Genomic DNA, 27925 nt, shown 5'->3' with positions numbered 1-27925 from the left:
TATGGTAACCCTAGGGTATGAAGGTCCCCAGATGATAAGACCCTCTTCTCAGCCTTGCTGATGTGGCCGAAAGGAAAGCAGAGCAATACATTTGGCACCAGCTTGGCTGCAGGAGTTGTTGGAAGGAGACATACAAGGTACTATCCAACTGTCTTAAGGACTCCACTTGGGATTTGTGTAGGGTTTACTCCTTACCCTTTTCTTTTCCTGGAGATGTCCCACAAAGCAGCAGGTAGATTTTTTCCCCTGGGGGTTTAGTCCCCTGAGGCCTTTCTCATAAGGCAGCAGAGTTTTCATTCTCCTAGCTGGGCTACCTTCTCAGGTTGACAAGCCCATCTGCCCATCTGCCCCACACTTCTCACTACTGCCATCTTGACCATTGGACCCATCCGCTCAATCCACCAGAGCCTGTCTTCACACGCAGGGGAAGTCCCTAACAGTTCACTTGGTCCCTGTTTTGGTCTAGCAAGCTGATCGTCAGAACTGTTTTATTTTGCAACTGTTTTAATGGACTTGTTTTATTTGCAACTTAGGACTTATCCAGATTTACTTTTCCTGTGCTCTTTCCAGGTGTTTTAAAGTTTTGCATCCAAGGTGGTTTCTTTTTGCTCTGGAGCTTTCCCTACAAAAACCGCACACTTTGAACCTCAATTCGGAGCAAATGTCAATCTGTAGAAAACCTGAATTGACGTTTGCTCCGATTCAGCTTTAAAGAGTGGGTTTTCACAGGGAAAGCTCAGAGTAATAAAACACACCCTACACTTGGAAAGAGTGGGGCAAAAGGCAAGTGTGGTTAAGCTTAATATCTATATTTGAGCCTTGTTCTGATATAAATACAGAATTGCTTTTCCTTATGGGAAAAAATTCCAATCCAGGCATTGTTTTTTAAAAATCTCATTGCTCTTTACTGAACATCATCTTAAGACTGTTCCACTTCAAGAGCCACAATCCTGTATATATACATGTATGCTACCTTTATGGTAATGCCACCCCTTTGGATTTATATTGAAACCCAACAGCAGTTCTGTCCTCCTGCCTGTGTTCTTCTTGACAGATGTTTATTGGTCTAGACAACAGATTTGCTTTCCATCTAGCGAACTCCTACACCTCCCCCCCACCTCTCAATCCCCTGAATCAGCCTCCTTTTATTGAGTGAATATGATTACCACCCTTCGTTCTTCAGCTTGGAACATACTCTTACAAATCTGTCTGTCTTAAATTGTAATTTGCCACCTCATTCCATTTTAGTTTTAAAGAATCCTTATCTGATTGCATCGGTACTCATTATTTTCTTTGCTGCATAGACTATCATATGCAGACCTGGAAGCCTTCTTTTGCATGTAATCATGGAAACTATATGGGTGTAAGTAACAACACTGAGTAGGATACTCTGTTCCTTATGCAGAGCCTCAATATCCTTTGCCTTCCTCATGCTGCAGTGGAATAGCTGAGTAGAGATTTATCGTTGTTTCTTCCACCTACCCAAATTAAAATTCTCATTCAACCAGACTGATTTTAATATAACGGCTCCTTCACAGTGCTATTTTTAAAACATTTTGGAATAGGATGCGGAGGTTTGGAAGCATCAAGAAAAAATTAAAAGAGTGAATCCTGTTTTGTTGGCTGCCAGTTCACAACAGCCAACTCTGCAGACATATCAGTTCTGTGTATGCAGGCAAGATTGTCTTGAGAATGGCCTTTTGGGCTTTTCTGGCCCTTTGCACTGGAGCCTACAGTCTGTGGGGTGAAATGAATTCCACAGACCTTTCAGTTCAAAATATTTCAAATGGGTGAAGAAGTGCAGGATATAGAAAGAGGGAGCGCACTAAAACTTGCCAGTATACAATCCCTAATATGTTTTAGTCTACACACTGAAGAAAATGTGCAGTAGAATGGACTGTGTACAACTTCAGGCTACAGGTGGAAAATGCTGCATTTGAATGCTCACCTCCATTAAAATCAACTCCTGATTTTGGCAGTTTTCCACTTGGAGGTGGGTGTTTCCTTTCCCCCACTTTTAGAGAAGGGATGGGGAACCCTTGGCCAAATAGACATTGCTGGACTGTAATTTCCATCATCCCTTACTGTTGACCATGCTGTCTGGCACTGATGGGATTTGGAGTCCCAACAACAACTGGCTACACTTTCCCCATTGCTGCTTTAGAGAGAGGTGAGCACTCAAAAATATGCTTTCCCCTACTTGCGCTATAAGGACTCTAGTACTTCATTCCCAGCTCAGTCGGGTACATGTGTAGCTAATTCTAACTATTGCAGCTAGTTCTTTTCAGATAAATTTTGAGTCCAGAATTTCTTTGCCTCCGACCAGAAGAGGTTAATTTTTGGATTTATTTTAACTCGGTGGATGTGAGCCAATCAAGACATAATTTAAGACCCTGTTGTTGTTGTTTAGTTGTTTAGTCATGTCTGACTCTTCGTGACCCCATGGACCAGAGCACGCCAGGCACTTCTGTCTTCCACTACCTCCCACAGGTTGGTCAAATTCATTCTGGTAGCTTTGAGAACACTATCCAACCATCTCGTTTAAGACCCTACTCTACAGCTAACCGCTCAACGAAGAACCTAAGAGTTGCAGTAACTGGATAGCAGGGTCTTAATTTAGGCCTTGATTGGCTCACATCTGCAGAGCGAAAAGCCAAAGGCCTTCCTTTGAGAGCATCAGGCATTTCTCTACAACGGGTGGAGAATCTCAGGCCTGGGGAGCAAATGTGGCCTGCAATACCTCTTTTTTCTGGCTCTTTAAACTAGACCACAACGTGTCTCCAGGCCACACCCATCAATGACCATACTCCTTCCCCTCCTTGAGTGTTTAACTGTGACAATACCTCTTCCTTGCCACAATGTAGGATGGAGTGGTATTTGTGTGTGTATAGAAACCTCTGACTTTCTTATGTCTTGAACACATTTTACCATACAAAGGTAAGAGTCAAATCTGTTAATCTGCCCACTTTTGCCTTTGGCCCTGCCCAACCTAGCATGCTTGAGAGGAAGAGGTATCCATGTATTGATTTCCCCCCACCATTCTCCACATTCATTATTTTTATTCAGCATGTCCCAGGTTCAGTCTCTCATACCCTCCAACATGTTGAGTCCTAAAACTGGGATGGACGTCTTCCCGTCCATGCTTCCACACGAGTCACGTGACCTGCATGAGATCATGGGGGGAAATGCACAAGATCACTCCATTCAAAATGGCTGCCATGCTCTCGCAGAAAAAAACACAGGATGTTCTGGCTTTCTTGGGACACTTGCAGGCTGTGGTCTCTGGCAGCTGTAGTAAATAGCAGCCAACCCACTGTCACATGGCACAGCACTGGAGCAGATGACTCAGTCAGTGGTCAGACTCAGCATAAAGCTGGTAACTTGAGCTCTGCCACACCAGAGGGGATGAAGCTCTGTTGGCTGTGTATGTGGTGCCATTCTCATATGATCATTCGAATGCAAGCACTTCTGGTGATGAAAATGCTCTCTTTACTCCTTCACACACTGCCACCCACGTCACACTACTGTAGTTGTTTGCCAGTTGAACACCCTAAGAAGAATTTAATAGTACTGGTGTAAAAAATATTGTGTTTTCTATGAGACCAGGCAGAGCTATATACATTGTGGTGATCATTTGGTTTCATGCCAGGGGATAGGCTATGCAAACATTATAATAGTAGGGAAATCCCTAGGTGAATTTTAATACTCTTGTATATTTTGTGTCAATTGCCTAGGGCTCAGGGCAGAATTTAATGGAACTAATTTGACACTTGCCAGATGTAAGAGAGGAACTAATTATCTCAGTCTTTCTTTCTTTTTTTTTTTACTCAAAGATTTTTGATACCTTTCCACATTCCTGGTGGTCAGAGTTAAGACATAGCTGATTTTTAAAAACTTGTGTGAGGACCATGTGCCTTATGTGTTAAAAGGAATATTGTGTTAATACATACTTTTGTTGCAGCCCCTACTCTTGTAATCTGGCTGTTACTGGAACTTGTGACACTGCAGTTCATGGGTTTCTTTTTTTACACAACTTTTGATTATCTTATGATTTCATGTTTTCAAGTGTTCTAAAAGACTATTATCTGAAGAAGCATAATAAATTTTGTTCATGATAAGTAGCAATGGAATTCAAGCAGATGAAGTTGCAAGAGTGAATATCTTAGTGTTTGAATGTGTTTACATCTGTTTTCTCCCTCCAGTGTATTTTGAAATGCTTTAAGGCCATGAACTTTTTATGAAAAGCAAGAAAGAGAATGATGCATTAAAGCACCAAGTGAATAATAATTGTAAAAGAATTACAGCATAATTACCTTTTCTGAAATGTTTTGAAGGTATTACAAAGACCCAAGGGTCACCGACCTTTCAAAAGGGCGACCAGTTTTTATTTCCATTTTTATAGAAAAGAGAAGTGAAAGAAAAACAACAACCCATCAACACACTCTCTGGGTGTACCTACTTCATAGTACTGTACCAATTTTATCACTGTCGCTTCAGAACATGGAGACAGGCTTTAGACAGATGCTGCTTTTGCATGTAATCATGAATGTGTGAAAGCATTTTGTGGGTTGAGGAGAGGATATGGTTGCCAACTGACGTTTAAAAAGGTCGTAGCCTGTTGCTACTTCTTTAACAGCAGCTTGATATGCAGGAATCAACACCTTCCAACACCATGGAGATTGGAATTATCATGTGGCCCTCTGTTGCTTCATCTGGCCCCAAGTATAGGTCCTAACACCCTTGATCCTGCCCTCTGATTTCCCTTTTCAAAACTTAACCAACTGTTGGGTTGTTGTTGTTGTTGTTGCTGCTGCTTTTAAATGAAGAACTTGAACATAGTGCCCTTGAGCATGCGAAGAAAGCTATTGCTCTGGAACAGGCTGATCACTTTGAAGGTGTAGGCTTTGTGATGAAGAAGAGTTGAAATAAAGGGGGGGGTTGCATCAGGTGCATCTTTTACAACCAAGGGCTACAGCTCAGTAGTCTGCTTGGCATGCAGAGGGTTAAAAAATGCAGTCTTAAAAATGAACACTCACATTTTCCCATATGTTCATCCTAATTGTGCTGGCAAAATTATGGATACCTTGAACTCTACCGATTGAATGACATCAAAGTGAAGATAAAGAAATAAGATCCCAGTATCTAGCGGTATTTGTTTATGATGTTCATTTCCCACTCCTTTGCAACAAGCTTCTTTTGTGTGAAAATGTATGTAAGTCATAAGAAGATATAGATTTTATTGCACCATTCAATTTTGCGGCTGCTCTCAGCACAAATTTATGCTCCTTTCTGTTATTTAAAGCAGTGGCAATGAGGAATTACAAAGCCTACTCTTCATTAACCTCCAATAAGTCTGTGCCTATAGTCAGCAATTGCCATTACGTTGATAGACTGCTAATATAGCTTGATAGCTCTGCTCTGCCTCTGTCTCCATGGACAGTGGACTCCTGCCAGCCCCCTTCCCATGCAATGCATGTCCAATAAAATGTGCCAAAATGACTGATGGGACAAGTAGTTCACAAAGACACACTGCTCAAAATGAAAGTGCTCCAGCCTTATGTATCACATAAGCAACTATATAATCCCAAAATGAAATTTTGCAGTGCGGGTTAGAGCTGCAAATACTGCTGACCGAGATCACTGAAGCCTCCATTTCTGATATGCTTAATATATTCCGACACCAAGACAGTAGCCTAAGTGGACTGCGAGTGGACTTCAAAATTCTTGACGGAGCTTGAGGACTGAAAAGATCAGAAATAATAAGAATTATAGATTGAGTTCTGCTTTGTGGTATAACCCAGGTGTAACTCTGCTGGGATCAATAACAAGAAACATAAAACATTTAAAGACATCTCATAAAATTCAATGAGCCTTACGCAAACCGGTGCCAAGAGAAAGCTTCCCATGTGACAATGTGGGATTTTGTTGGCTTCATATATGAAGAAGAAACAAAAAACAAAAACCCCAAGAGAATATACTGCATGGATTTCTTTTAAACAACCCTCTTGGTGTGACCTGTCTTCTAATGTATTAATAAATCCCAGCAAGAGGGATATATTTTGATCTCACATGGTAGTGAACCAAAGAGATTAAGAGGAGCTATTCAATCTTATTTTCTACAGCATTTGTTGCAGAAGGTACACCTATCAAAAAAGAGTTTGGGGGGATTTTCCCCTCCCTTGATGCAAAACAAATGCAACACAAGCTGATAGGGCCACTTACTGGAAATAACGCTTGCATTGAATATTCTCCAGTTTCCATTTTTGGTTGAAAATGACTATTTAAGAGTGGTACAAATTTGTCTTAACAGTTCAACTCTGTACACTGAGTTCAAAGGAACTTACTCTCCAGTGAGTGAGTATAGGATTGCATTCTTTGAAAAAGCATTGAGTGTATGAAAATTCAGCTTTTTTAAAATAAAAATTCCTGTTTAATTTAATTTTAAAATAAAAATTCTTGTACAGTTTTTCTTCCTGTCTGTTACTTCTTTCTCCATGGATAAGTCACCTGGCAATCTCAGCCAATTTGGAACCTCATTATGAATGACATCACAGTGGTACATTGCTAATCAAATTGGTTATTTGATGCATCACTGAGGGCGCATGAAGGAAACTGAGCATGAGGGCAGTGCTTCACTCATTAGATACATTGGTGATATCACTGGAGTGAGTGCAATGCGTGATATCACAAGAAACATTCAGTTACCAAAATTTTGTTCCAAACCAGCCTGCTTCCAAAACTTTGTATTTTATCACTTTCATACAAAGTACTCAAGAGTCTAATTATAATTGCTGCTGATATATGTATATATAGCCTAATGAAATGTGTGGGATTTCTCCTTCCCTGCCCCCACCCTTTGTTTGGTTATAGGTGAAGGTCATGGTCCGCATTTGTTCTACCTTGGCCAGGGACTCCTCTGAATCCAGCTCCTTCTTAAAGGTTGATCCTCGTAAGAAGCAAATTACTCTGTATGACCCATTGTCCTGCGGAGGCCAGAATGCCTTCCAAAAAAGGAGCAGTCAAGTGCCACCCAAGATGTTTGCGTTTGATGCCGTTTTCCCTCAAGACGCATCTCAGGTAGGCAAACTGTGATGGGGATAATGTTCAAAGAATTGCATTACTGTTATTCAGAAGCTTCATTATATATTAATATCAGGTCAAGAATGAATTTCTTTTGTAGCGTATATAGTAAATGTTAAAACCTTAAAGGTAAAGGTACCCCTGCCCGTACAGGCCAGTCTTGACAGACTCTAGGGTTGTGCGCTCATCTCACTCTAGAGGCCGGGAGCCAGCGCTGTCCGCAGACACTTCCGGGTCACGTGGCCAGCGTGACGAAGCTGCTCTGGTGAACCGGCACCAGTGCAGCACACGGAAACGCCGTTTACCTTCCCGCTATAAAGCGGTACCTATTTATCTACTTGCACTTAATTGTGCTTTCGAACTGCTAGGTGGGCAGGAGCTGGGACCGAACAACGGGAGCTCACCCGGCCGCAGGGATTCGAACCGCCGACCATGCGATCGGCAAGTCCTAGGCACTGAGGTTTTACCCACAGTGCCACCCGCATTCCTTACCCAATTCAAAATGTCTAGTCTGAAACAAGTGTGTGGGAATGTGTGTGTATGTATGGAGCAAAACAAATCAATATCAGTATGTAAAATTCAACCGCTTCAGGTTTCAGCCTACCTGCTACCTTCTTTCTCCTTGGCCATCTGTTTGAGTATGTAACTCAAGCATCCCTCAGTTTTGCAGTCTTATAATGCTTCCTAATTTATCTGTTCTCATTAGTAGTGATAGTCATAATGAGAAGGCTATGATCTTTTCTGTAAAACACCTGCCCCCAACTGTAATGTAGTATCTAAAAAATCTACATCATAAAAATGAGGTAGGAGATAGGAAAATATTCTGTTGCTGATAATTTTTTGCAGCGGGGGGGGGGGAGGTTTAGCAGAAACCAGCCATCTCCTGGTTTGAAGCTGTTTTAACCCTCATCATATTTTTCCTAGAGATTTTGTTAAACTATTATAACAAAAATTGTTTCAAGTATATGGATAAAAATATTATTCAAACGTATAAACTGTTATTAACAACAACAAATCTAACCTAGTTTTCTTTAAGCAAGATATTGATAATCCCATTTATATTCACATTTCCTCATGAATATATAATATTCTTCCCCATTATAACAGGCCGAAGTATGTGCAGGAACGGTAGCTGAAGTGATCCAGTCTGTGGTGAACGGTGCTGATGGATGTGTATTTTGTTTTGGACACACCAAACTAGGTTAGTAAGTTCCATATTCAAAGGACAATATAGAAGGAATTTGTCAGCTATAACCTCCTGTATCTTGTTTCCTTCAATACAGTGGTGCCCCGCAAGACGAATGCCTCGCAAGACGAAAAACCCGCATGACGAAAGGGTTTTTCGGTTTTTGCGACGCTTCGCTAGACGATTTTCCCTATGGGCTTGCATCGCAAGATGAAAGCCCATAGGAAAATCTCGGGGACCTCTTTTAAATGCTGGTGGTGGGGAGCAAAGCCTTTCCCCCCCCTCCGGACTTCAGAAGAGGTCCAGGAAGGCCGGCGGGGGCGAAAGGCTTTGCTCCCCACCGCCAGCATTTTAAAAGCGGTCCGGGATAGCAGGGAAGCGCTTCCCGCTATCCCGGACGGCTTTTGAAGGCAGGCGGGGAGGGAACAAAGACTTTTGCCCCCCGCCAGCCTTCAGAAGAGGTCCTGAAAAGTCTCCGCTGTCCCGGGGGCCAGCATTTTAAGATCGCCCCGGGACAGCGGAAAAGTCTCCGCTGTCCCGGGGGCTTTTAAAATGCTGGCGGGCGGCAGCGAAGCCTTCGCTGCCGCCCGCCAGCATTTTAAGATCACCCCGGGACAGCGGAAAAGTCTCCGCTGTCCCGGGAAGGCAGGCGGGGGGGGGAAGCAAAGACTTTCGCCCCCCGCCAGCCTTCAGAAGAGGTCGGGGGACAGACTGTCCCCGGACCTGGTCTGAAGGCGGTTTCCATAGGAACGCATTAATTGATTTTTAATGCATTCCTATGGGAAACCGTGCTTCGCAAGACGAAAAACTCGCAAGACGAAAAGACTTGCGGAACGAATTAATTTCGTCTTGCGAGGCACCACTGTATATCAGTCACTCTTGTACTTCCTTGGATTTTGATGTATTCCCTGAATACTTAACAGTGACCAGGGTGGGGGGATGTGTCATTCTCCACCCCACTTGCTCCTCACCATTGTTTTATAATAATGGTTTAAAATCATGATGATTAGATGAAGGTAGTAGCCACTTTTAAATTCCATGGGGTGCTTATGGTTGAACACTAGTGGCCAGTATTAGTTTGAGAAAATGGTATCCATTCAAGATAATGAATGTTTATAATAATAAAAACTGCACTTACAGATCAATCAGCTTAAAAGAATATTATTTCAAAACCTTCTCATTGTCATGGTTGGCAGTATCCGAAGGTCTACCACTTGAATGGATATACCATTCGGAAATTTTATCTCTAGTATTAACTTTAACTTGGGATTGTAAATTTTATGTGGATGGACTCTGTTTGTATGCTGATTCATATTTCCTATACATGAAAATGAAAGCAGTGAGCCTTACTTGCAGTTTTACAATTAAAAGTAGGTTGTATCATGCCCAGTTTTACCAACAGAAGACTGAGGTACAAAAATGAAATTGAAAAGTTAATAGAATATCCAGTCAATAGCTACAAAGCGTGTTCTCCTTCATGGAGAGTACGTGTTGCGGTGGGGGCCACCAGGACACTCCAAAGTTGGGGGCGGGCTAACTGATCGTTGGCCACTGATGCGATTGGGGCTTCCCTTGTTGTTGGGAAGAAGTTAATGTTGCCATTTATTGATTGACAGCCAGAAATGCTAAAACTCCTTGCACGAGGTTAGGGCTTCCTCTTTTCGCCCGTGCATCGGATTGCCCGTCCCTCCCTCCCTAGAATAGGGTTGTTCGCTTTGACCTTGCTATGCCTGTCATGGGGTCGTCTGCTTTGGAGCGGGGGCCTGGTGGAATTTTGTCCATCTGGCTGATTGGCTGGGGCCATTTGGTTTTTGCCTACTGCGTAGCAAGTCGTCACAACTTGTAAGGTTGCGGTTAGGCATTGGTTTATGGTTTGGTTGGTTGAGGGGCATGGATTGGCTGTGCCTGCCCCTCTAATGCTGCTGCTGCAAGGGATTCCGTTAAAGGAATTGGGGGCTAACTATTGCTTGTCCACTCTGTCAAGGGGGCTCGGGCCATAGCAATGAGCTCCTGGTTGCATTTGGGGTGAGGGCAGGTTCCCTGCTCCGTGTAACCCCCAAGTGTATTCCCCCATTCTGACTTTCGCATCGTGCGGAATGTCAGTCTGTCCCCCATGGTGGGGGCAGATAGTCGCAACCAATGCCTAAGCAACCACTCACAAATTTGTATTTTAATAAAGTTGTGGCCAAAATTATGCCAAAAATCTTAAACAAAAAATTCTGTGTGATGTGTGAGTTATTGGGGTGGACCTGGGGACCTCGACACGCAACTACTTTTCAAGTGTATTCCAAATCAAAGGGCGGAATCCAACATAGTGCTAAGTCTCTTGTTCAATCAGTGCAAGGATTTCCCCTTGCTCAACATAAAGTTCTGCACCTTCCTTCCCCTGCATGTACCCTAAATCTGTTCTAGGTGGTCCCCCAAACCTTAGGAGCAGATTTGGAGAGGGCATGAACCATGCATGGGGGGAGGAGAGGGGAGAAGTGATGTTGGGCAACCATTGACTGGACACAGTTGTGAATACCACTGAACAACACATAATTGCAGATCAGGATGTGCAATATTTTAAGATCACTCATAGGGTTCCTTTCTTCACATTTTCTGTTTGCAGTCATTATCTTCCTTTTCTCTACTCCATTCCAAACAGGAAAATCCTACACAATGATTGGAAAGGATGATTCCATGCAGAACCTTGGCATAATCCCTTGCGCCATATCCTGGCTGTTTAAGTTGATTAATGAACGGAAAGAGAAGACAGGAGCCCGGTTTTCTGTCCGAATCTCAGCAGTGGAAGTGTGGGGAAAAGAAGAAAACCTGAGAGACTTGCTGTCAGAGGTGGCAACAGGCAGCTTACAAGACGGCCAGTCTCCTGGGGTCTACCTTTGTGAGGACCCAATTTGTGGCATGCAGGTGAATACAAAACTCTTTTAAGTTATGACATATACCAAGTGGTGTCATGTTTTTACTACAATGGGTTCAATTTTTTTTAAAAAAACACACCCAACAACTCTAAGCACAAACTTTTTCTGACTTGGAAGTGTTTACTCTCAGGCACACAAGAAACTTTATGACCTGCAGCTGCAGGGGCCATCTGCTCTCCTGGCCTAAATATTTGCGCCTTTGGCATAACTTGATGTTGAGCAGAGACCTCTGTTTGCTATAAAATGTGAAAGGATTCAGATCAAACAAAATTTGTCTCCTTCCTATAATAATTTCTCCAATGTATAACAACACACTAAAATATTTACAATATTGCACAAATAGCTGGAGGCCAATAATATGGCTGTTTATATCTTCACAAACTACATTATTTATAGTACTAGGCTTAGTAATGTTGTAGGAAGTATTAATAGCTACTTATTAATTGCTGCCAAGCTGTGAATGGGAGCCCTGGCCAAGCCAAGAACAACTCCCAGTGTTCTTCGGATAGGAACACCCAACTGGTTTAAAAAAACAACACAACACTTCCTGGCCATGTTGAAAGATACATGAGCTGCAGTAGCCGTTTGACTCCCTGCCCCTCCTTTAAATTATGGCTAAATCCTCTAGGCACCCTTGCTGGCAGGAGTTCCTTGTAGTCCTCACATCTGAAACAAAATACCTACTGTTCCTTGCATACAGTGACTACTGCCCTTATGGTGTGGGATTTTACCTTGCACTGAATGTGTTGGAGAGATTTCCAGCAAAAGAGGAAGAGAGAAAGTAAACATTAATTATACTCAGAAATCCTGAAAACACAAAGGGCCACACAGACTTCATTCGGGGTTTCAGTTAACTTGTGCAGTCCATAGAGAATCATGCCAAAAAATCGTTCAAAGCTTTATTCAGTGCCTGCAGAAAATATAAAGTTGCCCCTTTTACTACACATCAGACTTCAGTTTATTGGCAAGCATGTATGATAACTAAGCACACCAAAGTTAGAGGACAAGTTAGAATTCTGATTAGGGATGGAGATGATCTTGAGCATGGCCAATGGTCATGGGTGTTGGGAGTTGTCGTCTAGCAACATCTCAACAGCCACAGGTTTTCCACTTCTGTTCTAACAGAACATACACATGTCCTGACATTATGATGCTCCATGTTTCCCCACTCTTCATAAGGAACAGCAAATGATGTGCAGCAGGGATAGAGGAAAGCAGGATTGATTGATCTCCGGGGAAATAGAAATTATATCCACAGCTGTCATTTTAAGCAGGAACCCTGTGTTTACTATCACACCTAGTTTGGACTTGGCAGAAGGTTTTGAGAAAGCAGATCTGCAAAGCAACTGTTAAGGGTTGGGGGAGTCTTACATTGTCCGTTACAAGACATCCAGCCTCTCAACATATTTACTGAAAAGAACAGGGAAGTGTGGAGGTAGGCTTGCTTGATGGTCACCTTGAAGGCAGATGGAAGCTAAAGTGTCAGTGACTAAAACCAGCCTAACTGGGTCTGAGAAACAAAAACCAGATCCAAAGGAGGACACCAGGTTCAGCATCACAGATCTAGAGTGAAACACCTTGCTTCTTCGTTTTTTGGGTTTTGTTCATGTGGAGGGATTCCACTATGGGGATTCTCTTTTGCCAGAGATGTTCTGCAAAGCAGGATGTTCCCTAATCTTGAGCATGCTGTATTTTGGTGGTGCTAACAGAAAGTACCTTGCTGGTACTGGATCTCAATAAGCACATTTTATGTGGTTTGTATCCTGCCGGTTGCCTTGCAGCTGCAGAATCAAAGCGAACTCCGAGCTCCTACTGCAGAGAAAGCTGCCTTCTTCCTCGATGCAGCCATTGCCTCGCGTCGTAGCAGCCAGCAAGATTGCCGGGAGGAAGATCACAAGAATTCCCATATGCTCTTCACTCTGCACATCTACCAGTACCGAATGGAGAAGAGTGGAAAAGGGGGAAGTAAGTTCCACTGTTTCCCTATCTTTTTCTAAGATATGCATATACTGTTGTTGTTTTAATGACTATGCATCTCCAGTGGCACCCTTGTAAATGTCCACATATGCATATGCAAGGCAGTTCCATAAAACTGGGTGCACAATGCTGAATGCACAGCTCCTGGTGAATACGAGCTATGCACCTGAGCCATGCAGCAGGGCACTGGTACTGACTCCTGCAAAGATGTCAGTGATCATCCAGGGCTATAAGGGATCAATTAATACAATATCCTTGAACCTGGTCTTGTGGTGTAAGCTTTCGAGTACCAGAGTTATGGGCTGGTGACAGTCTGCCCCCATCAGCAGTCTAGCTGCAATGTTTCCAATACATGAACCACTGTGGCCACACTATGTCATGAAATGTCTGTTCAGACGTGTCACTTTACCCTATAAATCTCCAAACTCTGCATTGGCTCATAAGGCTAAGTAACTCTTTTCCAACTGAAAAACTTTTCTCCCTGCCCTGCAACTGCCTCCCCTTTCCTCTGTTTACTTGGTTGCAACCTGCTGCCTGTCTTCCAGATTACTACTTGACTGCGCCAAAACTAAAAGCACAACCAAAGGCATCTCTCTTCTGGCAGCATTAAAATAGGGGCATTAATTCAGTAGATCTAATAAATGAAATCCGCTCTCTTACCACCAAGGGTGGCTTCCTTATTCCCTTGGGAACTTGAAAAGCCACTATTTCCTTTATGGGTATCATTAAATGACTGAACCACTTAATCCCAAAGGTTAGCAATTTTTGTATTATGTCAGTTTGAATTGCTACATCTGATGCCCTCTAATAGGAATTTGAATGAATATTTTTGTTGTTAATAGTCCTTTGGATTGTTTTTGATTCAGAAAATTATCCAGTACAAATACATACATGCATGGGTGATAGCCAGCATTAGTCATACACAGGGTAGACCTGCTGATTTTTATAAATCGGTTGAATAACACCCAACATAAATATAAACACAGTATCATAGTACACATACAATGTACATGAATCAAAGTGTCCAAACATATCATGCAACTGATATCTTTTTTTGTATGCATTACAGTAATAACTCACATAGAATTGCCAGACAGAACTTAACTCACAATGGGCTTATTGACCTTCCCCCCTTCAGGGAAAAGGAGGACTATGGATGCGTAATCTTTTAGGAATGAGAATGGCCCGCTTTAAGGAGATTGCCATTAAAGTCATGTACTTTTCTATGTTTTTTATGTGTGTGTGCGCACACACACTTTGTAATTACTTTCTAATGCAATTAAATGAAGAAATCCTATCATTTTCTCAAAGCTTGATAAATTATATCAAAGAAAAGTCCCCCTGGGTTGCATTCATATTCCCCCTCTGGGAGACCTATTGAGCTGGCTAGAGCCTGAGATAAGCTCTGTTCTAGTCTAAAGTTAGTTGTGATTAGCCCCCCTTAATTTCTTTTTAAAATGCTGCTCAGTAACATTTTTTAGTATAAAATTGAAATAAATAAATAAATAGAATGTTGTAGAACGGTTGGAAGCAGAATCTTATCTATCTAACAATAAATAAATAGGTGCCAATTCTTCAAAACTGTTAGTGGGTGATATCCAATTTAAGTCATACTCAAAGCAGACCTACTGAAAATAATGGACTTAATTAATGAACTCAGACTAAGAATAACCTTGGATATCACCCAGGGTTATTTTTTTGACTTCCATTTCTTAGTGTAACATGTTCACTTAATTGTAACATTTGTACTACACGCCATGCTCTCAAAAACAAATAGTTCATTGAGAATCTAGTAGTCTGAGGGCAGGGCTAGACATTACAAAATTGACCACTAACATTATAAGCAAAGCCTAATCTCCCAGCCAATGTTTTGTAATCCGCAATCCAAGGAAACAACTCTTTATATTCAAGATGGCATACCAATGCTGGTGTATAAAACCTTGAACTCACAGTCCATATGCTACCAAATCAAGGTCAAGGTTCTTGTATAAATTTACAAGGCACTTTACAACTTCTGTCCAGGATACACTAAGAACCGCCTGATTCCTTATATCCCTGCCCAGTTATTGAGGTATTTGGAGGAGTCACTGGTAGTGGCCACCCTCATGTCACTGGTAGTGGCCACTCTCATGACTCAGACATGTGGCTCATATGTATTCAGTATAGTAGGCCCAATTTTGTGGTACGCCTTCCTGACTAAGATCAGACAGACCCCCTCCCGGATGAACTTTGGGGAGACCTTTTTCATTTCAGCAAGCATTTTAAGCAAGTTTTCAGATTTTATGGTTAATTTAAATTGATTTTATCTTTATTTTATCTTTTGTAAACTTACTGTATCCCACTTAGAGGCCATGATGTTAAGCAGTGTATAAATTCTTAAAATTAATAAATAAAACATTATGCTTCCGTGAACCTAACATCTACGGTACCTTTTTTTCTTTTGTACTTTGGAGTAACTATGGGTAGCAAAATATAGTTTATCAGATACATTAAATTTCTAAGTATTTCTCAAATGCTTTTTGTGTGTATACGGAACACAAATAATGACATTTATAATCATGAAAATTTGTTGAATAATGCCCTTTCATGCTCACATTAGATGGCACTCTATTTCTGAGCATATAACACATTGAACACCGGCCTCTTTAAGTAGTGTGTCAGCATTTCCAACAATACTTTTATGAAATATTCAGAAGCCAGACATTTTTGAACTGAGGAATATCAAGTGGTAATGGTCTTTAGCTTTTTAAGAAGTGAAAATTAAAAACTGCCTGTCTTATCAGGTAGTGTCTCTTGCGTTACTTTTTTTTAAGCATATGTGGAATTCAAGCACATATATTAAAAGAGGCAATAACAGAGGAAAATGAAGTACTGTATTAAAACAACAGGCAATTTCACTTGCCTACATATGGAGGAGTTGGGGTTAGTAACAAGAAAGGGTTGAGAGGAATGAGTTTAACTCTCATGTTTGTTATTGCTTTAATGCTGGCTTCTTTGTTTTTGCTGTCTCTACTCAGTAGGTTATAAAGATCATTAATTTCTCTCTCTCTCTCTCTCTCTCTCTCTCTCTCTCTCTCTCTCTCTCTCTTTCTTTCTTTCTTTCTCTGTATCTCCAGTCTTAAAACCCATTGGTTTCATGGTTTCAAGGGGCCTTATTCCCAGGAAACCACATATCGTATTCCAGAGTTATATATTCCAACACCATACTTACATTAACCTATGAGAATCAGAAAGCCGGCTCTTAATATCCCTCTCTCTCATTTCTTCTCTAACAGTGTCAGGAGGCCGTAGCCGCTTACACCTCATCGACCTGGGCAGCTGTGTTAAACCCCTCAGCAAAAATCGTGAAGGAGGCTCTGGACTTTGTCTTTCATTGTCTGCACTGGGCAATGTGATCCTAGCCCTAGTCAATGGCAGCAAACACATTCCATACAAGTAAGTGATCTCTCACTGTGTCAGCTCTCTCTGTATTGTTGGCATCCGTCGGTCTCAAGAGACAATGGAAGAGTGTGCCATTGGGGGTAAAGTCAAACTGTTGGAGTGTTACAGCATCTGCTGAGGCTGTAGAGGCCATTAGAGGGGAGAGCAGTGTATCGTTCCAAAATATATTCATTAATATCCTCAGCTCTGTTCAAGAAGTGGCAGGGAAAATAATTATAAAAATCAGTAGGGCAGTACGTGGTTGCATATTATCTGTCAGCTATTAAGCACAGGAGAAGATTCATTTTGGAGACTTGCCTTTCCAGTACCAAGAGAGATCTACTTAGTCTCATTCAACAATCTTTTGGATGCTTGCCCATAAGTAGTAAGGATCACCTTCAGGTGATTAGGTATTCCATAGAAGCTTTTTATCATTCGGAAGAGAGCTGAGTCTCTTTTCTTTCAAGTGTGAAATGACAAACACAGGTATGTGCGAGGCAGTGGGATACAAATTTTTCATAAATGTTGTTGGCTTATTTGCAGGGCCTAGATTTGCTTCATCTTGTTTGTCAGCCAGAGCTGCTGCAGAAATTTGATCTTTTTGCTTATGATGCTGATGCAACTTTTATGAGACAAAGCTATAAACAGCAAACAGCACATACAGAATAATAACATTGAATATTGAACAGAAGACCCTTTTCTAGTCCCATATTGCTAATTTATTTCATAAAGTTTATACACCATTTGACTGTAATGAAACCCTCAAAACAGTAATAACAAGAACTGAACCCCACAAGTACCAAATTATATGTTAACATTTATCATAATTTCTATTCATGATCTTGCCCACTATTAATTTTCCAAATTGAACATACTTTTCGGGATAAATGGGGTCTCATTGTATTCTTTTTGTAGCATAAGAAATAAAATCATTCCACACAACAAAATGTTGTGGTTTCACTAGCCCTTTGAAGTTAAAAACAATACCTCTAGATTAGGCTTTTGATAATATCAGTTGAAACATCTCTGTAATATCTGCATGTTTTCCCCCTTTGAGCCTGAATAAAGGCAGGCTGAAGAAAATGTGTGTGTGTGTGTTTGTGTGTGTGTGTGTGTGTGTGAGAGAGAGAGAGAGAGAGAGAGAGAGAGAGAGAGAGAGGGGTGGCGTACACAATTAGGCTAAACTTATCAGAACATTGATGTTGATTAAGTTGTAAACAGCTGTTTTTCTGGACAGGGAGAAAAGCACCACCCAAAATGTCTTCCACTCCTCATGCTGGCATATCTCTTGTTGCTGTGATTCACAGCTGTTATTCTACACTTCTTCTGGGTTTCTGCAGACATACAGGTGCCAGAACACTTGTTCATGTTTGCATCTATCTCATGAAAAGAGACACAAAGCTTTCTCTCAGTGAGCTGTTACGGAATCTATTCCCAAAAGAAACATTTGGCCTGCTCATATGGCTTGTTAGCCATCGTATAGAAGCAGTCCCAAGGATATACTTTAGAGCACACAGAGCTTGAGATACAGTGCCCAGTGTCAACTTCACTGAAGTGGTGGGAAACCTGCAAAGCGCTTTACATTAATTGGAGCCTATACCATAGCTGTCAAGCATCCCTTATTTGAAGGGACAGTCCCTTATTCCAGCGCCATGTCCCGCTGCTGTCCCTTATTGATGGATGTCCCTTAAATGTCTCTTAAATGATGTCCCTTAAATTTCAAAGGAAGCAGCTCCTCTCCCTCCCTCCCTGCCGGCCAGGGAGGAGGGAGGCTCCAACTGTGTTGCTTGGCTGCGTTGCTCACCCAATAAGAAGTCTAAGAACGACTGGGGGGTGGAGCTTGCATGCCTTGTGCTGATCAAATCGGCCGCGTTGCCTGGGGACTCGCCTTTGCTCAGCGCTTCCCAGCGGAGAGGTGACGGTGGTTTTCCTTGAGGCTTCATTTGGCTGCTGGCTGGGCTTTCTGCCTTTGGCTCAGAGGGGCTCACAAGTTGAACATACCTATGCTGAGTGCTCGGATCGGAATCAGATGGATACGTCATCGACGGCCCACTCACCCTTGCCGGCAAAAAGGTCTGTCTGGAGCGGGGGCACATGGTGGGGGAAAAGGAAAGGAGATCTCGTGGTGGTGGTGGGGCTTTTGAATTTGTTTTGGAGGCTCCTTCGATTGACTTATGGAGGAAAAGAAAGGAGCTGGTTGACTTAAATGGTGTGTGACTGGCAATCTCGTGGCGAGGGGGGGAGGCTGTGTGTGGCTGGTTAATGCAAGCTGAAGGGTTTTTTGAATGCTGACACCATTTTGTTGCACGTGCTGCTGCAAACTTTGCAGTGCAAAGCCAGGCCGGGGAGCCATCTTAAGTTGAGGCTGCATAGGCCTTGTGGTGCATGTGATTCAGATTCTATTCAGTTGGACCTCTGGTTACAAAGTTGGTTGGACAGTGTTCTCGAAACTACCAGCATGAGTTTGACCAGACTGCAGGAGGACAGGAAGACTGGAGTGCCTGGAACAGGTGAGGCTGCAGGTCCCTTATTTTGGCTGTTGATCCCTTATTTTCAAGGCTGCTGGTCCCTTATTTTCAAATCTGTAAGTTGACAGCTATGGCCTATACACTCTTTGCACTGGTTCCCCGATTGCACTTGTAGCCCCATGAAAATGTTGCAAACATTTGTGCCACCTTTTCTTTCTCCAAAGCTTTATTGGGCATTACAGATACAGACCATCTTAAAACATCCAGAGAGAGAGAGAGAGAGAGAGAGAGAGAGAGAGAGAGAGAGAGAGAGAGAGAGAGAAATATAGTATCAGAAATTTTCATTGGAGTGTCTTCCCTCTAAACCAAGGGTAGGCAACCTAAGGCCCATGGGCCGGATGCGGCCCAATCGCTTTCTCAATCCGGTCCGCAGATGGTCTGGGAATCAGCTTATTTTTTCATGAGTAGAATGTAGTATGGGGAATATGGCCACTGTTCCCATCACCTCCTGGCAAATAGAAGGAGAAGAAATGGAGGCGGTGAGAGATTTTACTTTCTTGGGCTCCATGATCACTGCAGATGGTGACAGCAGTCACAAAATTAAAAGACACCTGCTTCTTGGGAGAAAAACAATGACAAACCTAGACAGCATCTTAAAAAGCAGAGACATCACCTTGCCAACAAAGGTCCATATAGTTAAAGCTATGGTAGTGATGTATGGAAGTGAGAGCTGGACCATAAAGAAGGCTGATCGCCGAAGAATTGATGCCTTTGAATTATGGTGCTGGAGGAGACTCTTGAGAGTCCCATGGACTGCAAGAAGATCAAACCTCTCCATTCTTAACGAAATCAGCCCCTGAGTGCTCACTGGAAGGGCAGATCGTGAAGCTGAGGCTCCAATACTTTGGCCACCTCATGAGAAGAGAAGACTCCCTGGAAAAGACCCTGATGTTGGGAAAGATTGAGGGCACAAGGAGAAGGGGATGACAGAGGACGAGATGGTTAGACAGTGTTTTCGAAGCTACCAGCATGAGTTTGACCAAACTGCGGGAGGGAGTGGAAGACAGGAGTGCCTGGTGTGCTCTGGTCCATGGGGTCATGAAGAGTCGGAGACGATTAAATGACTAAACAACAACAACAAATATATATATATATATATATATATAGAGAGAGAGAGAGAGAGAGAGATTGATTTGTTGCTTTTTCATGTCAGCTCCTAAGATGGCGCCAAGGTAGGACGTGCTTATCAGAGCTTTGCAAAATTCCTTTTAATTACAAGATGATGGGCGGTTGCCTTGCTGCCCCCCTTCTTGTTCCCTTTTTATTCTTTTGTTGAAAGCAATGTTATTTTATATGTTCTATCTGTTCCGGCAACCCCAGCGTTGTAAATTAGTTTTAACGAAACCCAACTGTCTTGTAGCCACAACCTGGGTTTCCTGTCGGCTATATCTCCACACTGCTAGAACTTATTTTAAGGACTTTTAACCTTCACAACCTTTTAATCTTTTAAAGCCCTTTTAAACTCCTCTGATCCCCCTAAACCTTTCAAATATTTTAAACAAACCGAGGGAGAGGAAGAATTGCCATTGCTGAAGAGACTACATCAAAGGAAAATTCTGCTTGGTTTGGGGTTTTTTAATCTCTTTAGCCTCCTTTCTATCTCCTTGCCACCCACAAGTTAGCTATAGACCTATCTGGACTGGAACTCTACCATTTGACCCAAAAGTAAGGCCCTGTTGATATACAAAGAATCCCAGAAATGAGAAGAGCAAAAAGACCCAGGTGTCCCGATATGGACAATGATACAGGGCCTTTAGCACTCAAGCAGAATAACTTGGACGATTAACTTTTGCCTCACAAAGAGCCTATATCTCCTCTAAAAAAATCCCTCTAACTCTCTGCACAGAAACAACTGAGGAGACACTCCCTGGACTTAATGAGAAGGATAAGGCCATTACTCCCCTAATTGTGGCACAAAGGCTCATTTGTGTCACCACTGAGGGTCATTGGGAATAGTGGGAGATTGCATTGCACACTCTTCCCACTGCTAGTGGTCACGTTTGGGGCAGAGAAAAGTAGAGCATTATTCATCCTCCTTCACATAGGACAGCCTTCTATTTGAAGAAATCCTCTCTTTGAAAACTGCCCAGTCCAAGACTAATTTATGGATCAAGAATCAAGGGTCTGGAAGTTGGCCACCAATAGTTTAGCACCTGGACGTCAAACTGATGAGGTACACAGGTCACCTCATCACAGTCCTCTGCACTATGGTGAGATGCACTATATTTATGTTTCATTATAACCATTATTTCAAAAATTGTATCTGTCCCTATGAATTATCATATGCAAACTTTATGCAAATCTGCAGCCAGTTTTTTGGCAGTGTGTGATATGTAAGTGGCCACTGTGAGGAAAAGGAGGAGGAGAGGGGGCAGGAAGGGCTCATGGGTGGTTAGGAGTTGAGCTTGGACGCCCAAGGAGTGAGTCTGGGCGTGATTTGGAACCTAGAGGTTCAAATTCAGAGGATTCACTTTTCCTGCACACATTTCAAATCAGTACATTGCCTCATTTATTGACATGAACGAGGAAGCCTGCTCTAGGTATAACCAATACAAACATTTACATCATGAAGCTTTATCAATAAAGGGTCCATTGTTTCTATACCAAGCTCTAAAAAAAATCCCCACTAACTTCAAGAGAAGATTAAAAAAAAAGGCAGTCTGTCATAACTAAGCTTTACAGAACTTAGTTAAGGCAGTAATGAGAAGATTTTTACTAAGATGTGTGTGGAAATGGTTGCTGCTGCTTTGTTTCTCTAAATGTGTTATATTATCTGTGTCTGATTTCTAAGATGAATGGGTCTCTGTGGCCCTCAAATGAATACACATTTGCACAAATTCCAGATACTAGTTTATACAGCTTAGTGTTAAAAAAAGAAAAGAAAAGATGCTCGTTGCTAGGCAGCAATGGTGATAATTCATGGTAATGCTGTTTTGGAAATAATCATTTTATACAGCATAATGACTTTTGGAATGCAAGAGATGCGTTTAGAAAAGTGTAAGAATTTATGAATCCTTTACTAAATAGCATCAGTTTAAATTTATTCTAGTGCATGAATCTTTATTCTGGAGATGCATTTGAATCCTTTTGCATTTTTTACCCCCAGTAGTACCCATCGACATGGTTTGGGACTACATTGGGGTGCATTTCTATAAGCAAACTATAGAGGAACGGCATTTATTTTTCATCTTGTGGTGCAATACTCTGTAAAAATGGATTGCAGCACAGAAGAGGTGTGGACCTCAGGCCCAGGGGCCAGGTTCAGGCTCTCCCTCTATGTGAGGTACCTTCTCTTCCTGTTCAAGCCAAGTGGTTCAGGCTTAGAAAGTGGATGGATTTGCTTGCAGGCTCTTGGTTGGAACATTATTACACATAGGAAGGTGCATAGAGAATCCATTCCAACAGGATACATAGGAAGAATTGTATGTCTAGTGGCATTTTGTTTGAGTAACATTTGATCCTATGATGCTTTGAAGTTCTGCCGAGTTAAAAATGATGTCAGGCAGGAGATGTAGTTAAGGAAAAGAAATGAAAAGAGGGGAAACTGCTTTACTACTCTTGTGCTATCGCCTGTGTGCTTGGAAAGAGCTTTGTTGGGTCACAGAATATGTGATGTTGTACCTGTCAGTGCACTAGAAGCACTTGGCTCTCCTCACAGCTGCCCATATGATGAGCCACAGAACTGCAGTTTTGAGCATCTCCCTAGACCAGCAGGTCTCAACCTGTGGGTCCCCAGATGTTGTTGGGCTACAACTCCCATCATCCCTGACCTCTGGCCTTGCTAGCTAGGGATGATGGGAGTTGTAGTTCAACAACATCTGGCGACCCACAGGTTGAGAAAGGCTGCCCTAGACAGTGTAGGGTTCTCAGGCTTTTGAACGGCCCCACCTATCCACACCGACTATTGAGCCCTTCCAGGAAGACACAGAAAATGCCTCTAACTTGGGCTGAGATTTTGTTAAACAAGTATTCTCCCTGGCTCTAGGACCTTTTGGTGCATCCTTTGGTTTTCTCGTTCTTCTTCTGTGACTCCTAATGTTGCTCCTCTGCTCTGACACTTGGCTTCAGTGGAGGAGGAAGTGGGGTGCGGCGGGTGTGGGCTGGTCTGGGTGTCATCACTGGGGGGGGTGACAAAATGAGAAAAATATGAGTTTTAAAAAATAAAAAAATAAAAATTGGGCTCATGAAACTTTTTAGTTCAGTCAACAAACACAATGAAATGTGACTGGCACTGGGTGCCACACCGTGGGGGCCGGCACTTACCGTGGGGCCTGCAGCATGCCTGAGCCACGCATCTCTCCTGGGAGTGATGTGGTGGCTTGAGCGCCTGCAGGCTCGGCGCTGCCTGAAACGGCAGCATGGAGCTTGCGTCTGCCTGCTGCTTCTCGCTCAGCCACCCTACAGCTGAGGGGAGGCTGCAGAGAGGCTCCATGCAGTCGCCCCACCCCCATGGGCGGTTTGCCCTGCCCCCAGCTGCAGGATGCGTGCACCACACCAGCACCTGAGCAGCTAGCTACGCCGCTGCTTGGCTTGATCCCTTGACTCTGACCCCCTGACATGGCACCTAACTCTTGAGACCTGGCGCCCTCCTCTCTGACTGCTTCCAAAAGCTCAGCCATGTGGAAAACAAGCTAGAGAATACATTGTGCCTTGCAAGGTTACTTTTCAACTCTCCAAATTCTGCATTTGATATTCGTAGTAATGCTGAAATATTCGAATCAAACCTTCAGTTTATTTGTGTGAAGCAGCCATTTTTCTCTTTTCAGCGCCAGGAGAACATTTCTAAAATATCGTGTTCCCTTCTGGGTATGTTTGAATAGGAATGATGTTGACAAATTGGAAAGGATTCAAAGGAGAGAAATAAGCATGATTAAAGGTCTGAGGGGATTGATTGATTTATGAGCAATGAGTACAAGAACTAAAGCTTCCTTGCTTTGGAAAAAAAAATGACTAAAGAAGATATGTGAACAGTTTACAAGATTTTCAAGGGTAGCAACACAGAGGACAGGGAATCATTATTTGTATGTCTGCAAGTGGAATCCATTTGGGATGAAGGAACAGAAACAAATAAAGCAAAGGGAAATAAACTGTCAACCGAGAATGATTGCACCTGAAGGTCAGCTTTAGAGATGCAGGATTTTCCATGTTATAGCCACAACAAATTATTCAATGCCCTATTTCTATATTTAGTCTCTTTTAATAGTGTATGCTGACCTAAAGGTGAGTTGAGGTTGATTAAATATACCTCAGATCTTACCTCAGAAGGTGCTAGACTCTCCTTCATTGGGTTTTTAAAAACAGATGTTGGCTGGCCCTTGGTCAGGTATTCTGTAGCTTTGATTCCTTCATTGCAGGGGGTTGAAGAAGATGACCCTTGGGGTGCCTTCCAACGGCACAATTACACGAGTCTGTGAAATATCTGTAAAATTCATTGGTAGAATATTTTGAATAGGGACAGGTTTTACTACAACCTACTGAGTTGTTGCAAACAGAAACCAAGAGTTAATCCTTTGATTGTTATTTTAAATGAAGCAATCTGCAGGGTTTGCCAGCTTCCCAACCCTGCCAGTCCATCCTCTGCTTGCTCTTCCCATTACTTCTGTCCATTCTCCTGGCACAAAAAGTATGTTTAAAGGAACGGACCTATTTTTCACTTGTCTATAGGTTGTTTGGATTATTTTTCGTGGCTGTTTCTTACTGAATTGGTTTATAGCCAATTTCTTAGAACATTCCATGATATAGTAGCCAAATCAAACCCATTAAACTGGAAACATTCCCACTCCCTTAATTTGCCCCCAGTGAGAGATTTATACCACTGGGGATGTTTATATGGTGATTAACAGTGCTATAAGAAAGAAACTTCATTTGAAACTTGGCAAAGCTGCTTTTTATAATGCCTTATATGAGTCTCCTATGTAGTCAAATCCTACGTTTATATTTCCCATCTGGAATAATTTCCCTACATGCTACATAATTCTTCAGTTGGGCAGGCATAACGATTACAGAACTCAAAAACTGTTCTTTTGAAAACAGGTATGATGTCTTAGGCATTTTAGTCATGTGCAGGAAACCCAATGGGCAGGCAACTACCTGTTTTCTGTGAAGTTTCAGCACAAATGTCAGTATGTAAAAGGGAGTGACGTTCCTGCCAAACTACAAGCCACCTCCTGTCAAGAATCACTTTTCATGACAAACAACGATGGCTCCTTCTAAGTATGGTTGGTCATCTTGTTTGGCACTACAATTCCTTTTGTGTTCCATGTTTTTCAGTTGTATGTTTTATCACAATAGTGATAAGCAAAAACATGCTTTACATTCCCCCCCCCCCATTCAGGAGCTGCATTAAGCATGTGGGCACAGAAACCTTCTGACCCCAAGACACCTTTGGGGCCAACCTGAAGGCACTTCTCAAGACACCTTTCCAGGTGCCAAAGGGTGCCACCAAACCTTATCTACCTCATAACTTCCTGCCCCTACCTGCCAATGGGGCCAATTAACCTATTTCATGACTACCACCCACTATATACAACCATCACACATCAGCACAGAGTAGGTGAAAACTTCTGATAGCAAAGCCAATCAGCTGACAAACAAAACATTCCTACTCTGTCCTCTAAATGCTAATCAGCCACTGCCTGCACTGCTTGTAGGGTCAGAAGTGGCGGTAGCCCAATGAATGAAGAGGTCAGGGGCAGAAAGGGCTTAAGTAGCCCACCTTGGTCCTACCCTCTCCCTAGCATTGGTGCAGCAAGTGACTGCGCATTGAAGCCTTTTGTCAGACCTCCCTCATTCCCCTGTGCGGCTGCAAAAGCCACTTGCCACCACAGCCGCTTCTAGAGCAGCAGGCATAGGAAAGTGATAGCTTGCATAGGTGAATGTGCCATTACATAACAGGCAGATGTTTTATATCGACACAAATCATCTGCATGGCAGTTTTTAATGAAGTGTCCAGTCAAGTGTAGAGGAATCAAATTACGGAGACACGTTTGTGTGAACCTGCTCTCTCTGTGTTGCTTAATGACATAACATGGATGGTGGAAAATGCTAAATTATTTACTTGTATTGGTTTTTAAATTTTCTGTGGCATTTTTCTTTCCAAGGAAATTCAAAACAGCTAGAAGGACAGATAGTTGAAAATATGATCAAAGAATACTAACAAAAAGACCACAGCACATTCTGTGTTCTGCATTTTATCAGCTGCATGAGTTGCATTGTTGTGATTTAGTGTCACCTATCCATGCTCCTTGATTTGTACTAATTCGTCATAAATTTTCATTCCAATTGACAGGAGCTACTGTTCTTTGTGCCATTTACTTACAATGGCTGTGTTAAGTTATAAGGAGCACTACTTCAATTTAACATACTTCTCTCTTCACAACTCTGTTAGACAAGGAACATGGCCATTTTCTTGGCATCTCCCATATCAAGAGTCCCAATGGTTTTTAACATTGCTCAGTCTCTTCTACCACATGACATAAATCAAAGTATTCTGCTGATCCGTTAGCCTTTTCACAAGAGGGCAGGGGACAACCAGCAAAAGTTAGACTTAATCTGACTGTCAGTGGTTACTGTAAAGACACTAGACCTCCTTGTTGTGTATTTGTTTAAAGCATAATTTGCTTATTTTATTTTTTAAGTGATGCTGCCAAATTTGCTGTGGTTCAAGATTTGTTTGGCATGTGACTTTGTAGTTCTTAGTCTTATCCCAAATTGAGTGCCATTTCCCCCTAAATTATTTTCCTGCAGGATTTAGCATAATCTAGGCCTAAAAAAGCCTCCTCCCTGGCTCTTCTTTTGTACCCCTTCTAGTTACCTGGTGGCTGCCTCAATAGTCGTAGTGGATAGAGAGATCTAGAGATACCTAGAAACATTCTGGGATATGCTTTCCCCAGGAATTCTGGGAGATGAAATTGTTTTCCCATGGTCCCATCACCTAGGATGCTAACATTCCAGGCACCAGAGGAGGAGAAGTAGGGGGCTTCTCAACCCTTAAATCTCTTATGCTGTAGACACTGCCATGCCTGGGAAGTGGTCAGTGATGTCATCTGGAGTGCAATAGGGTTTCCAAATATGGAATTGGGTTCCAGAACAATCAATTTCCCCCCCTATCCTTGAGGAAGGTCTGCACGTCACTATCATTTTAAATTATATTGGATTAAATTTGTATTTCAGTCTTTTAATCATTGCCCAGCATAGGAGACATTCCTGGCTGTTTGGCCGGATCTAAATTCTAGAAATAAATGAATGAAACCTAGTTCCTGCCACCAACCACACTTTTTCAGTCCCTGTCCATGTATTCCCATTAAGTTTGTTTTCAAACATGGCTTTGAAGGCTTTTTAAAAGGAAAGCTAATCTGCAATAACATCTCTCCCTTATCAGTCTCTACAACCACAGCAGGCACTGTAACTCTCCAATGGTTTGGCTATATCCCTGAAGGATCACTGTTCCATTGTCTCCCAAGACAGAGGCCAAGAAGTTGCAGAATTAATTTATACGTTACCTTTCAGAACATGGATAAACCCAGTCCAGAAGATCTACTAATTAATAAGTGACAATTTCATGAAACCTCGAGAATGCTCTTTAATTTAGTTTTCCTACTCTTGTTCTTAAAGTATTTAACATCTAATAGGAAAGAAATGGAGAGGGAATACTGCTGAAGCAGCAGTCTCTTGAGAACATTGTTTTCAGTATATGAAGCTCTTTGTGACTTATATAGTTCTACAATACAAGGGTGAATCCTGTATTGGAACCACATTTTGAAATGATCTTAATTAAGGCTTTGTCTGGGATGTAATATTCTTTGATGTAGTAG

At 42.3% G+C, this 27925-nt stretch overlaps 1 protein-coding gene across 5 annotated transcripts in view; it reads left to right on the top strand.

Annotated features, from left to right (window-relative positions):
- Positions 1–27925, top strand: part of KIF26B (kinesin family member 26B) — a 270354-nt gene that overhangs the window by 196109 nt on the left and 46320 nt on the right. For all 5 annotated transcript variants that reach the window (XM_081905777.1, XM_081905776.1, XM_081905778.1 and 2 more), the window contains 5 exons: positions 6871–7077; positions 8188–8281; positions 10914–11176; positions 12969–13152; positions 16440–16599. In XM_081905777.1, coding sequence (XP_081761903.1) covers positions 6871–7077; positions 8188–8281; positions 10914–11176; positions 12969–13152; positions 16440–16599 — 908 coding nt within the window. The remainder of the gene's footprint in view (positions 1–6870; positions 7078–8187; positions 8282–10913; positions 11177–12968; positions 13153–16439; positions 16600–27925) is intronic.

This window comes from Podarcis melisellensis (genome assembly GCF_964234715.1).
Source record: "Podarcis melisellensis genome assembly, chromosome: 3".
NCBI classification, from domain to species: Eukaryota; Metazoa; Chordata; class Lepidosauria; order Squamata; family Lacertidae; genus Podarcis; species Podarcis melisellensis.
Note: the sequence above shows the minus strand (reverse complement) of the source record. Positions and strands in the feature narration are given on the sequence as shown.